This window comes from Epargyreus clarus, unplaced genomic scaffold, assembly GCF_041222505.1.
Source record: "Epargyreus clarus isolate Ecla_fem2 unplaced genomic scaffold, WU_Ecla_fem_2.2 ptg000026l, whole genome shotgun sequence".
In the NCBI taxonomy this organism is placed as follows: domain Eukaryota; kingdom Metazoa; phylum Arthropoda; class Insecta; order Lepidoptera; family Hesperiidae; genus Epargyreus; species Epargyreus clarus.
In genome coordinates, this window is record NW_027332233.1 from 11283624 (window position 1) to 11297057 (window position 13434).

A 13434-nucleotide genomic window follows, 5' to 3' on the forward strand; every position below is an offset into this window, starting at 1 on the left:
CATCGAAGCATAGGTGAAAATGATGTGCACAAAAGTCTGCGTAGATTTGAGCGTCATTGTTCAACGATGACAAAGGGGAGCTTCAGTAGCCGACAATGTGGCGGCAAGCGAGAGGGGCAATTTGTCAAAATCGACAATACTGCTCGACATATTGACCATTATTTATGGAGCTGTAAAACGCGTCCACGGTTTTATTGCGGGAACGATTTACCATCGTGTATTACACGATGACGTAGCACTTACTTTGTTGCGAGTTATGGATTGCATTGTCTGACTGACTGATACGCAAAAGTCCAGGGGCCCTACCACCATCTTTTAAAAACAATCATAGTTCAGGAAAGTTTTATTTCAATATTACATCAACATTATTTTGTTTCGTACCACGACCTCCTTAGAACAGATTTGTTTTATTCCTGCCGAGCGATGTAAACTCAAACCCTTATTCATTTTTCGCTTATCGATTGTATAAAACCAACTGAAATTGTCATATTTGGCTTAAAAAAATAAATTTCCTGAAAAAAAAAAAGAATGAATAATTTCGACCGACATCATACAAAACTGCTTATTGTAATATTATAAAAACAATCCTACTTTAGCGAGGTCGTGGTACGAATTTTCAATGTATGATTAAACTAATATTGTTTTAAGATATACCCAGTAGTAGGCCCCCAGATCGACAACTCCGCGGTGAAGCCGAGCTGATATGCAGACGATTCGGAAATCAATATCATATTCCGATAATAAGATCTAATTAAGTTACATAATTTCTGGGTCTGGGTCTTTGTTTGTCTGTTTTCCATAGTGTCACAATATAGGCAATTGTATCCTAAAGCTATAAGTGTATTAGAAGAGTGCATTAAAGATACGTTTACGCTGATATTTTTATAGAGTATTTCAGAATAAAACGATACATATGTAGAATTTAGTTATAGAATGGATTACTAAAAGAACCTATAGCCCACCAGATGTTATGTAGTAATCTATAACTAACTCCATAGAAAGCAATGGTTCTGCCTGAAGCTGATCACAGATGCATTGCCAATCCTCAGGAATAAGAATCTCGCATTAGTAAGTAAGACAGCATGTTCACCCTTCTACTGAAACGAAAGAACTACGCACACTTAAGTACTATAAATAGAGGCGAAAGCAACTACATACTCGTCACACTCTTCAAAGCGGAACATAGCGGCGCTTAACACTGCTGTTATAAGGCATAGTTGGCGACGCGAAGACTCCGGAAAACCACAGAGGGTTCTACCACTTACATATAAGTACCTACTACTAACATTACTTATATTTTAAACGAATCTAATAAGCTTGTCGCTCTACTAAGTATCTACGATCCGTGACAGGTACCGCTTTGTTATAAATTACTACGTAGTTAGACAATTTTGTTTGAAATTTCTACTATTTAACTAGAACTACGGAATGATATAGGTATTAAACTTTCGAATCAAATAGAAAATGCATTCAGTCGGTTACATTCCACTAGTTGTACATTGTTTAAAGCAAAATATATTTTTTTTATAATAGGGGTAGCGGACGGGCATGCAGTCCACCTGACAGTAAGTGGACATGTAGGTACATCTGTAATCAATCTCTTATAGGATTAGATATTCGTATATTAGATCGGCCACAGATGTGCCGCTACCTCTGAGGACCGTACCGCTGAAGATTAAGCTGGAACGACTCGGAAAAGTATGTCTCCCTTACCAGAATCTTCAAGTCAGAAAACAGCAGCGCTTAACACAGTTAACAGGCAGAAATAGGTGTGGCGATGTCGCCGCCGGAGTCGAACCACAAGGGGTTCTACCACCTTCATGACTATTGTTGTCAGATCCTATAGTTTTTAAGCCCACGCGTAGTCCAATTGACAACATCTACGATTTACCTATATTATAGTTATTGACACAAAACTATGAACATTTAAAATTACGTTTTAGTATATTAATACCGCACTGTATTGGACTTTTAATGGGTTTTAATTAAAATCATCAAAAGCGTGCAATACTGGAAACTGTTAAGAATAAAAAGCATAACGAAATTACTTTATAGGGTGTTTTGTTCGTGTGTTGGAGGTTCAACAATCGGCGAGGCGGGCCAGCGCCGCCCTCGCCGCCCGTGCAGCTGCCGATCTTCCAACGTTAACCATGTCTCGTTTTATGACGAGATTTATTTCAATAATCCAGAACTGCATTTCTGGGCACCATCAAGAGATTTTCTTGTTGTCCCAAAAGTAAGTTCATAGTTCATATGTGAAACAATGACACGTAAATATACAAATCAATCCTAAGGAGGAGTGGATTTCAAATTGTTCCTGTTTTACATCATCCCGAAATCAGTACACAGTCAGTCTTAAGCATTACTAACAAAAGTGAGAAAAAGGTAGCGTTTGTTCCTTCGCAGTCGAAACATTAGGATTTAGAGTACCTACTTTTAATGTCCGCGGCGATACAAACGCAGCTTTTGTGGTCTTAGCCATCTCCAGAACCCGTGCCTAACAATGGGTTAATCATGGGTTAATTATGTTGTTACTGTGAATTACTTTAACTATTAAATGCAGCTACTCACTCACTCTAGTTGAGCTTAAAATAAGGTATTTCCCAAATCCCAATAGCTTTAAAAGTCGTAATATGAATGATTGTATTAACTTAACTTTTATTAATGGAACATACATATTACATATACTGTTACTATTTGAAAAGCAACAATCAGCAAGGCGGTTCAGCGCCGCCCAACCCGCCCTATCCGCCCTGACGGTACCTGCGTTACCACAGCTGCTAGCGCGTGCTCAAATGTTTTATGTCAAATACACTAAACATAATAATAAATTCTTATTATGTAAACATGTGCCTTTTGATTTTACCGTTTTATTGCAACCGGTTATTTACATGACTGGAATTGTTGTTTTTTCTTTCTCTGCGGCAGAGGTGATAAATTCTTCATTAAGTTCTTCATTAGGTGCGACGTAGGATACGGTCACTAAACTTTAATCTTCTTAATGTAATTTGTCTTCCGATCTTGCATATCACTGAACATATAACAGTATAAGCAAAATTCTGACATTCCTCCTTGTAAATAATGAAAAACCCAAGCCCACGAAACACCTTCATCATCATCATCATCAACCTATTATCGTCCCACTGCTGGGCATGGGCTGTCACCTCTGACAATGAGAAGAATTAGGACATAATCCACCGCGCTGGTCAAGTGCGTTTTGGTAGATATTTACCACGCACCTTTGAAATTTTCTTTATTATTCCCTCAGTTTAGTTTTTTATTATTCCAGTTTAGGTTTCCTCACGATGTTTTTCTTCGCCATTTAAGAAAGTGATAATTAATTTCTAATACGCAGATAATTTTGAAAAATCCGAGGTGCGTGCCTGGGATTTGAACCTCGGACCCATCGATCGAGAAGCCGAGTTTCTTAACCACTAGGCTATTTTTACGTAACACCTTACAGGGTTATTAATGATCTTTGACTTCAATACCAATACACCCATTTCTGAATATAAGAGGTTTAAAGTTTCTATGTTTTGGTATGAACACTGTGGTATAACGGAAATAAGAGTTCTAATTAATTATTCAGAGTAAGTAAAAGAGTACTATTTACATCTGTTAAAATGTTAATTCTAGATCAGTTAATAAATGAAATCAAGATTATAAAAGGACGCTAAGTAAAGTATAGGGCTTAAATATGACGTGGATTATATTTACTGGCCTTAAAATTTGCCCACCGCAATTTCGTAGCAAAACGGATTTTACATGTGTGTATCTATATAGGTATCTACCTACTGTATGTATGTAGGTGTAATATTTTTCTATCTTTCATATTCTTAATTCCTTCGATTCCTGTCATCAGTCACCATCAACCGTTGCATGTCGCACCACAATTAGGTTCCGCTCCAGTACAATACGGGGTAGAGTGTACCTTGTGGGCGGAGTCGTTAGCGACGGGAGCTTTTTTCGCCATCTGCGATAAATCCAAGGGGCCCATTGTACTCTGTTTGCAAGAAACTTACTAATTAACACACTACTGTAATAAGCACTGCGCGAATTTTATACGCGATGTTTGTGCAGTGCGAATAATGTATTAATTAAAATGTAATAGCAGGCATTTTAAGTGTTACAAATCTTTTTGTTATCACACATTTCTCATTTATAAATAAATTAAATATTACCTACATTTTGTGACAAATTTGATTTTACTAACGATGACTATTCCTTTTCATTCATTTGACTTAACCCGTATTTACCTACCCATGCAACCGGCTTAATGAATTTTAAAATATTTACATTTAAAATATAGAAAAAAAACATTTTTGAAGCACACAGAACGCACAACGCCAATTATTTCCTTCGTCACGTTATATTTAGGTCAGGATAATGCCACCACAACGCCATCTATTAAGAATATTCGAAACTAGCCATCGGAGCGCCATCTTGCAGCGAATAGCATAACAATTAAACAAGTATGTGTCTTATAAATACAATAACGCCGAATTATTTCTATATTCGTGTAAGAATGATCTAAAATATTAAAATTTTAGTGATTTCCAGATTTAATATTAAAGTAAATAATTACCAATTAGAAAATATTTTGTTGAACCATAATATGTAGATAAATGTATCCAAAATTGAAATTCCATTGAAATTTGATAATTTTATGTTTTAATTATTAGCATTTACTATTCTGATTGACTTGAAGTTGAAGTTATTGTAATGTCATCATGGATCACAGAGGCTTAGCCTTATTGCATCAATATAAAACTGCGAATGTGATATGTGGAGTAAGTACTTATGTGTATTTAGTACAAATAGTGTATACTACTAATACCATAGTAGTACTTAGTATTTTTTTTTCTTTTAAATTTAAAAAAGGGGTTTTGTCACGTAGTGACTATGTCACCCCCCATAAAGCCCGCATATTGCATCTACACCAAATATAATTTGATAAGCATTCTGGGTTCCTCAGACTCTGGGGAAGACAGAATGCTATTACACCCGCTAATGTTATACTCTCGGTGAAAAAATCCCAGCATCGCCTGAGTGCCTCGTTTCGAACACATTCCACCTGCACATGAAAGATATCGAGTACTTAGTAATACCACGGATATAACAAGGCTCATTGATACACAGGTATTTTATCATAATTATAGCACTGGAAATCAAATCTACAGGCAGAAATTCAAAAATGCCTAGTTATCACAACATTATAAACGTAAGTACTTAGTTATTTATAAAAGGCGTGCCACTTGAAAAAGTTAATTGAAGACACCATACAACAATATGTGAAGTTAATTTTCCGATTGTCAGGATAAGATAAAATCTTTTTTTACACTATCCTATCTACTAGAAATAAATTCAATTTTCTGGTTGCCGCACTAATTATACATTATAGTAATAAAAGACTTTACAAATTAAAATTGAAAAAGTGCACACTTCTCCATAAGTTTACATGGAATTTATATTATCGTTATACTCACAGTAGTTGTTCTGTCTCAATGACATTTTTGATCTTATGTCATGTAACTTATTGTCATTTTAGGAAATACCACTAATAAAATAATTATCGTTAATATAGATGGAAAAAAATGTACCGAATAAATCAATTAACAATACTGCGACAACAGCGGCCGCCACCCCAACCCGAGTCGTGACGTCAATGTCCTACACTGATTTAGAGGAAAACATTATTAAGTGGACCCAGGAGCTTGATGAACAGGAGCTCATCTTCAACGAGCAAGTTATACAGCTCAACGCGAGAGACCAACAGCTCTTTGCCAACAGAGAGAAAATAGAACAGCTAAACGATGCAATCGAGGGAGCCAATAATGAACAGCAGAACTTGGAATATGAACTAAACTTCATGGTGGCTGAACAGAAAGAACTGGAAGAGTTACTGGCTCCGATGGAGATGTTGCTAGAAGAACCAGGGGATAAAACCTGGGGTTGTGAGAGAGAAAATATGTACTACATAGCTGAAAACATAGAAAGCCAAATCAGGCAGATGTCAGAAGACTTAAAAGAGGTAATTGAACATATCAACGAGACAAACAGGAGTCAAAATATCAATAATCCTATTGTTCAAATCGGTAGGATACTTGACGCACATATGTCGACAATGCAATGGATAGATAACACAATTATTCAGATTTCTATTAAATTGGACCAACTTAACGTCAGCCACAATTATCTGAGAAGAGAAAATGAAAGGTACCAAAAATAAATTGAATAATCAACTTTTGAGAATGAATAGGTATCAATATAGAAAATTCTCAAATATCTCTTGATGATTTGACGATAACTTATCAAGTCTTTACTTATCTATATCGAAGTTAACTGTTCTACAGCTTAGCTTGGTTCTACAATATATCCTTTCACACTGTGAGAGGTAAAGGTTATCACCTTTACCTTACGCTTGGCCATATTAGCAAAGTGCATTTTGATGCACCCACTTTTCAACGGTGTGAAATAAAGCAACTCATAAACTTATTTACTTAGATGATTTTAAAATGTACGCACGTAACTATGATTGATTATTAACTGGATTGGTTAACATTTTCACCTGGGTAAACGGTAATCGTTACGACTTAAAGTAAGGGTCAGGATGATTCATAAAAATAAATTTGTAATTGTTAAATATCCTGATTACACGGACTCTTATAAAATGTGTACGTACCAATTTCATAACTTAAATTGGTATAATTTTAGTAATTACTCGAATCCGATATGTTTTAGTCTCCTCGTCTTTTACGCATGCGATGTATTTAATATGACTAACTTTTATTAGTATAAATTTACGACTTCAGATAGACCGGAGTTCCTCGGCGTACTTACTGTAAGAACCCATAAAAATACGAATATAATATCTACATAATTATATCTTGTCAGAACATAGCATTTGATAACATTTATTACTTTTGCATTAAACATATAGCTCTTTTGTTCAACACCCATAATAGTACATTACAATACGAGGACGAAAAATTTTTTTCTGACAAGTGTGAGTTTGCAGGCCGAGCCGCAGGCGAGGACTGCAATCACACGAGTCAGAAAAACATTTTTCGTCCGCGTGTTGTATAAAATTTTATATTACGGGGTCGGAAATGGGGGTTTTGCGCACGCGAAGCGTGCGTAAAACGTCAATTTACGCACGCCGTGATATAAACATAATTATAGTTACCCATGTACCCACCCATAAAGAAGAAACTATCATATTGTGTACGGCTGATTAATTGTACTATTCACAAATAAATTATAATCAGTCTTGTCATCAAAAGGGACAATTTGAAAAATATGTTAATTATATTACAATTTTCGTCAAATTTATGTCAATTTAGAGCAATAAAATAGAGTTTTATGTCGCATTTATTTTGATGCGGTCTCTTGTGGCCTATAATTATCGAAAAAAGGGATTCGTCGAATCTCCTCGTCCTACAACCTACGTTATTGCATTTTAAATATATTTATTACGTTTATTGTTCAATTGAGATCGTTAAATGTGGTTGTAAGCATATTAATTTTATAGGGGCCTTTTAATTATTTATTTTTGCAAATTGTTCCAGTGATACTAAATGAAATTTATTCGCTTAAACAACAAAGGTGTACTTATAGTAACGACTTGGTTGGTCTCAGAATTATGAATTACTATCAAAATGAAAATCAATCCACATTAATATTTTTTGTATATTAGGTGCTTACGTGCATTAAATTACAAAAACAAAGTATATTCATTCCCTTAATTACATAGATAGTTAGCATGAGCAAACACAGCATATCCAAACACCGAACCCGTGCTCAGCAGTGGGACATAATGGGTTGGGAATGACGATGCCTCAAATATACGTTGGATATTAATTAAATGAAGGTGGTAGAACCTTTTGTGGTTCGACTCCGGCGGTACCACCGCTACTCCTATTTCTACTTAATAACAGCAGTGTTAGGCGCTGCTGTGTTCCGGTTTGAAGGGTGTGGTAAGGGAGACAGACTTTTCCGAGGCGTTCCAGCTTAGGTAGAAATATCTAATCCTATCTGGGGTGATTGCAGATGTCCATGGGCGGCAGTAGCCACTTACCATCAGGTGGACTGTATGCATATGTGACTGTCTGCTACTCCTATATTATAAAAAAAACATTAATTTCTAGGTAGATCGTACATACAGTGTAGATAATGTAAAATATTTATAAAATTATTAGCTGACCCGGCAAACGTTGTTGCCATATAAATAAAAAAATGTTAAGGATGAACAACCCTTATCACTTACGGGTTTGAAAAATAGATAGAATATTTGAAACTGCGATGGTAGCGATGTCTGTCGAAATCCAATGTGAAACATTCCAAAATCAACAGCTACTTACGAATTGAAAATTAATTTAAAAAAACCTTTTCCCACGGACTAAATTGTGAATCTAAAAACCATTCTCAAGTCCCCTTGAACACACACAACAAATTTCATCAAAATCAGTCCAGTGGTTTAGGAGGAGTTCAGTGACATACACACACACATAATAAATAAATATACACATATATAAAGACTAGTAGTGCCCGCGGCTTCCCCCGCATTTTAAAGAAATAATATGACATACATAAAATGGAAAATTTGTACCTCCATTAGAATAACAGTGGTGGCATCTGTCTAAATTTGGTCTTACCAATTCCAAACCCTCGTGGGCTCTTGGACAACAACTTTGCTAAAGATCATCACTTGATCAAATGCATAGTTTCCGATTCTATAACTACTTACGAATTAAAAATTAATTAAAAAACCTTTTCCCACGGATTTTCCTATACTACTAAAAACTTTGCAACAAAACCGATATTAAATACAAAATAAAAATTACATAGATTTAATATATAATAGAAGACATAAAAACAGTAAATTGTTTCCGACGAAGTAGGTTAATAGAAGGTGGACAATTTTCCAGCGAAGTACGTGGGACAGTACTGCAGTCTATAATAAAGAATACAGTGAAACGTGCATAAAGACCGTTCCTTTGTGATTTCCATGGAAAATAATATAGCAGCTAAACTACAATAAAACTGCATCTTTTGTTAATGTGTCCCCGTTACCAGCGGCACGGAAACACTGGTATCATGGCAAACAGCGCCCCTATAATCTTGGATGCCTATTATGCATAGAAAACACCAGTTACGCCAATAAAAACTACGCCATGTTGCATGGAAAATCTAAAGCGATTAAGACTGATATGCTCAAACTTAGGCCCATAGGACGCCTTCACGATGTTTTTCTCGAGCTTTTAATTTGCTATATCTACTTACTAGTCCAGTTCTACTTATGATTTTCTTAAATATAATTCTATCTCAAGCTGATCACAAATGCGTCGCCATTCCTGAAAAATATGATGATCGCCTCATAATGTAAGTCTCAGCTTTTCACTGAAACGCAAGAACTTTTTGCTAGAAATACGTGTGGCGATTTCCTCCTCGGTCAAACTATTTACGGTGCGGTTACATTTGAAAACAATCTTAATTTACTGTTTCAAATTTTAAATCAAGATTCTCAGTTTATATCCGTCATTATTTGGTATCGATTTATTAATATGACTTTAAAACTACTAATATTGTTTTTAGTATTTTTATAGATTATACTCTTCAATTCAATTCTATATTTGAGAACCTCTGCTGATATACGTAACTATAACAAACGTCGCGCACTATGCATTTTTGATGCACAAAATATAGCACTGTTGTGACAGTTGTAGGCAGGCGTATGAAATTTTAAATACAAAATGGAACTCATTTACTTCCATAGCGTTTTATTGTGTAGCCTTACTTGATAGCGCAATAGAAACAGAATATTTATTTCAGCTTGTGACAATTTAATTAGTAGGCACTGGCATACGAGTAAGGGGTATACCTACCTCTTACTGAACGATGAACGTACCTACTTAGTACGTATTGAAAAAGATAAGTGTTAAAATTTAATCATAACATACATATGTAGCTAGGTACTAAATAATAGGTTTACTTAGGTTCAAATTTTCAATGTGTTGAGAAGAAAACATTTTTGTAGCTACTTGCATGCAAAGACTGGCTGAAAAGCTGTTAAACTATTTTGTCTTGAAATCTCGTGTGAAAGTTATATGAGCAATGAACTTTTTTGAGCAAATACCTTTCAGTCTAAGTACCTAAATACCTATCCTAAAATACATAAGGAATATAAGTAGATGTGTGTGTGGTTTTAGCCTATATCTAAGTGGAATCAAAGGCATTTAATACGGTAGGTAGGTACTTTTAATATGTACAATTGTTCAGTGTACAGCTATATATGACATCATAATTCATGAACATTTAGGGAATTAATTATCGCTACCTTTTTGCTGCATTCTCGCAAATAGGTGAAATTTCCGTGAAACTTTCAAAGGGTTATGAATTCCATCAACCTACACTTGTGTTAGACCTGTGCTCTACAGTTTCTACCGATCAGATGATAGTAACAAATCAATAATATTTACTTCTACATGTCCCGATTTTACTCATGTGACTACGTAGGTACCTGCTGTTCTTGAAAATTATATCAAAAATAAAAAATCATTTTCACAACCATGTCATTGGAGAAGATTGTCCATTGACAGCCCGGGGCGACGTTTATTCCGAGCTATCATCTGCATCGATATCCGGGATGCCTGATGACATAATTGCGCCCCGCGGCGTTGCTCTGATAACTGCAGGACTAGCTTGCGGATTAATTCGCCGGCGCCGTGTCCAGTGCACTTAACGGCTGGATAGCTCTATGATTATAAAGCTGTGAGGGTGCATGCTGGGTAGACTGTATCTTTAGGGTCCCTGTCATTCGAACCCTATTGCAAAGGTGTGAGGGTGCACGGAAAATTGTGTTTTTTAGGGATCCGTATGGCCCAAACCCTACGACTTCAACCCATTGGTTTATTCGTCATTTTGTATTTACTAAATTTAAAGAGTCTTTTGAATGAAGAGTATTTTGTCATTAGGCTGCTATTTAGTTGAAATTTTCACAAACTTTTATTTTTTTAAATATTGAAGTAGCAAGCGTACACACAGCCCACCTGATAGTGGTCATCGCCGCCCATGTTACCCAAGCTATACGTTGCCACTCCTAATGAAGATGATGATCGCCTCATAAATCCTACGTAAGTTATTCGGCTAGATATCTTTTGGCATTTAAAATCATGCGATAATCAAGTTTGCTATTGCCCAGTTCTCCATAAACTTACACGGAGAGGAGTGGAGTAGACTTAGTAAATATTTACGTACATGTGCATTCAATATTTGCTGTAACCCAACTCTTAGAAAGTTAGAACTACTTAAGAATTATTTTAAAGGTTCATAAAGATATTTTTTTTCCATTTTCCGCCATTCCGTTCAGAGACATTCCTAAAACGCTATAAATAATCTGATCGCTTCGAAATACCTAAATACGAAAATATAGCAATTTAGGTTGAATATAATAGTCCGGTATGGTAAAGCCTGCAACGGGGTAAAATCAAGTGAAATACCGTTAAAAAGCTTCATCTGACTATAAAATAGCCGACGGGCATAAGGGATTGTCTTGCCTCAGTGGTATATAATAAATATTACAATATTATATTTTCCTAAGACTTAACTAGGCTTGCAATTTTAACGGGACTTACGCTGACCTGCATCGTTATATTCAAGGAGAGATAGGTACTACGCTGGTGTATCCCAAGGTTGAGCTTTTGGTCCGTTATTATTCGACATTTATAAAGACATCGATCTGCCGATTTCATTTATTGATACTGGGGTGATAAACGTTTTCAACTTTGTTTTAATTTTAAAAGATCTTATAATACCTGTTAGCCTATAGTATACGATTATATTATGTTACCCTATGGTATATATTAACATTGATATTTAAGCCTAACGTAATTAATATTTATATTATAATTTATGATGAATGATTCAACAGTTAACCACGTTATATCTATTGCAATGTATAAAGTAAACAATGTATCAATAATCATAGATAAAGAATAGCAAGATATATAAAAAAGCGGGTAATTGTGGTTTGTCACTCGACTGTTAAGAAAAAGGACAAGACGTGTATTATTGTGTTGTGTGTGAAGAATAAAGAGAAAGTTATCAGAGCACTGCTGTTTTAATTATAGATTACGTACTTCTGGGGCTATCCTAATATACCTATGTATTTAGTTAAACAAGAATAACATGCAGGACGTACTCATGACTCAATGCATCATTTTCCACCTCATATAACTTTAATATTGCGGTTACTGACTAACACTCAATTCATAAGTTAAAATTCAATCTAGAAAAATTATTTATTTGCACTTGCCCATATGCTCCTTGTAAATGTACATACCAAGTAGATAGGTAACATATTATTATAATTTGGATAGAGATATGTGAAAATATTGACTTACCGAATTCTAGCCTCGTAATACATGAATTTTCAAAATTTCAAAGAACCTATCTGATGAATAAGTGCGTGTCAAAGCAGCGTAGCATTTATAGTTTACGTGCAAGACTTCAAGCTCATGTCAGTAAATATATTTCTAGCCTTGAGCGTCGAAATTAGCGAGAATGCTGGTTTTTGGCTTTAATAAACTTTTAAATTGTCTCGTTAAAGTAAATGGTGGATAATGTGGATATGTTGAATACGTAATGCGTGAGAGTTATGTGTCAGGCGTGGGCGTGACGGCGGCCGGCGATTGGAGCGCACGGCACCAATGCGCACGCGCCGGTCGCACCACAGTAGCCTGTCCTAATGAAAACTATGGATATCACTCAGATACACATTGGAAATACCCAAAGAAATGCTACTATTTGGTATAGGAATAATAATATTTACAAAAAATGTCCCTTTGGTTGTAGGTAAATGTTTTAAGCTACTGGACAAGCAAATATCTTGACTGGCTACAAAATTTCTGAATTAATACCTACTTACATACCTATAAGTATCTTGAATGTTTTATTTTTCTAGAGATAAAGGAAAATATACGTTGCTAACTGTGCCCTTCTACGAACTCAAGAAACGTAGACACCTATTGGAAATATCGAAATGATAGAGCATTAATGTAGGAATGTGACCTTACGATAAATAAACGATCACATCCTCTACCAACCCACCAGTCAGCTTCCTTAGAGCGTTTAAGGATCTGATATTACCAATAATTGAAGACATCGGACTATTAAGCGAGTCGGGGCAGGTTCTATGTTGATTACTCGTAGTTATCAAGAATTTGAGCTCCGTTCGAACTATTACGATACGAGGGCTACGGGCGCTTCTTCGTAATAACCATGATAATGCCTGAAATTATATGATTTGTGAGGAATTTTGTTGAAAATGGCGAAAACATTACAGAAAAGTACAGGGGTCGTTACGACGCCGGGCGGGGTTGGCCCGAGGCGAATGCTTCGCTGCCGCCCGTATGCAAATTAAACGTAATCAAAATA

General features: G+C 35.6%; 1 protein-coding gene across 1 annotated transcript; it reads left to right on the plus strand.

The window, feature by feature from the left end:
- The first annotated feature begins 5584 nt into the window (after positions 1–5584).
- LOC140753076 (nuclear pore glycoprotein p62-like) lies at positions 5585–12676 on the plus strand. Its single transcript, XM_073087453.1, has 2 exons — positions 5585–6031; positions 12665–12676. Exons 1-2 carry the CDS (start codon positions 5585–5587, stop codon positions 12674–12676), a joined length of 459 nt encoding a protein of 152 aa, XP_072943554.1.
- The last annotated feature ends 758 nt before the right edge of the window (positions 12677–13434 follow it).

Coding starts and splice junctions, on each gene's coding strand:
- LOC140753076 (XM_073087453.1), top strand. CDS start 5,585: ATGGAAAAAAATGTACCGAATAAATCAATTAACAATACTGCGACAACA.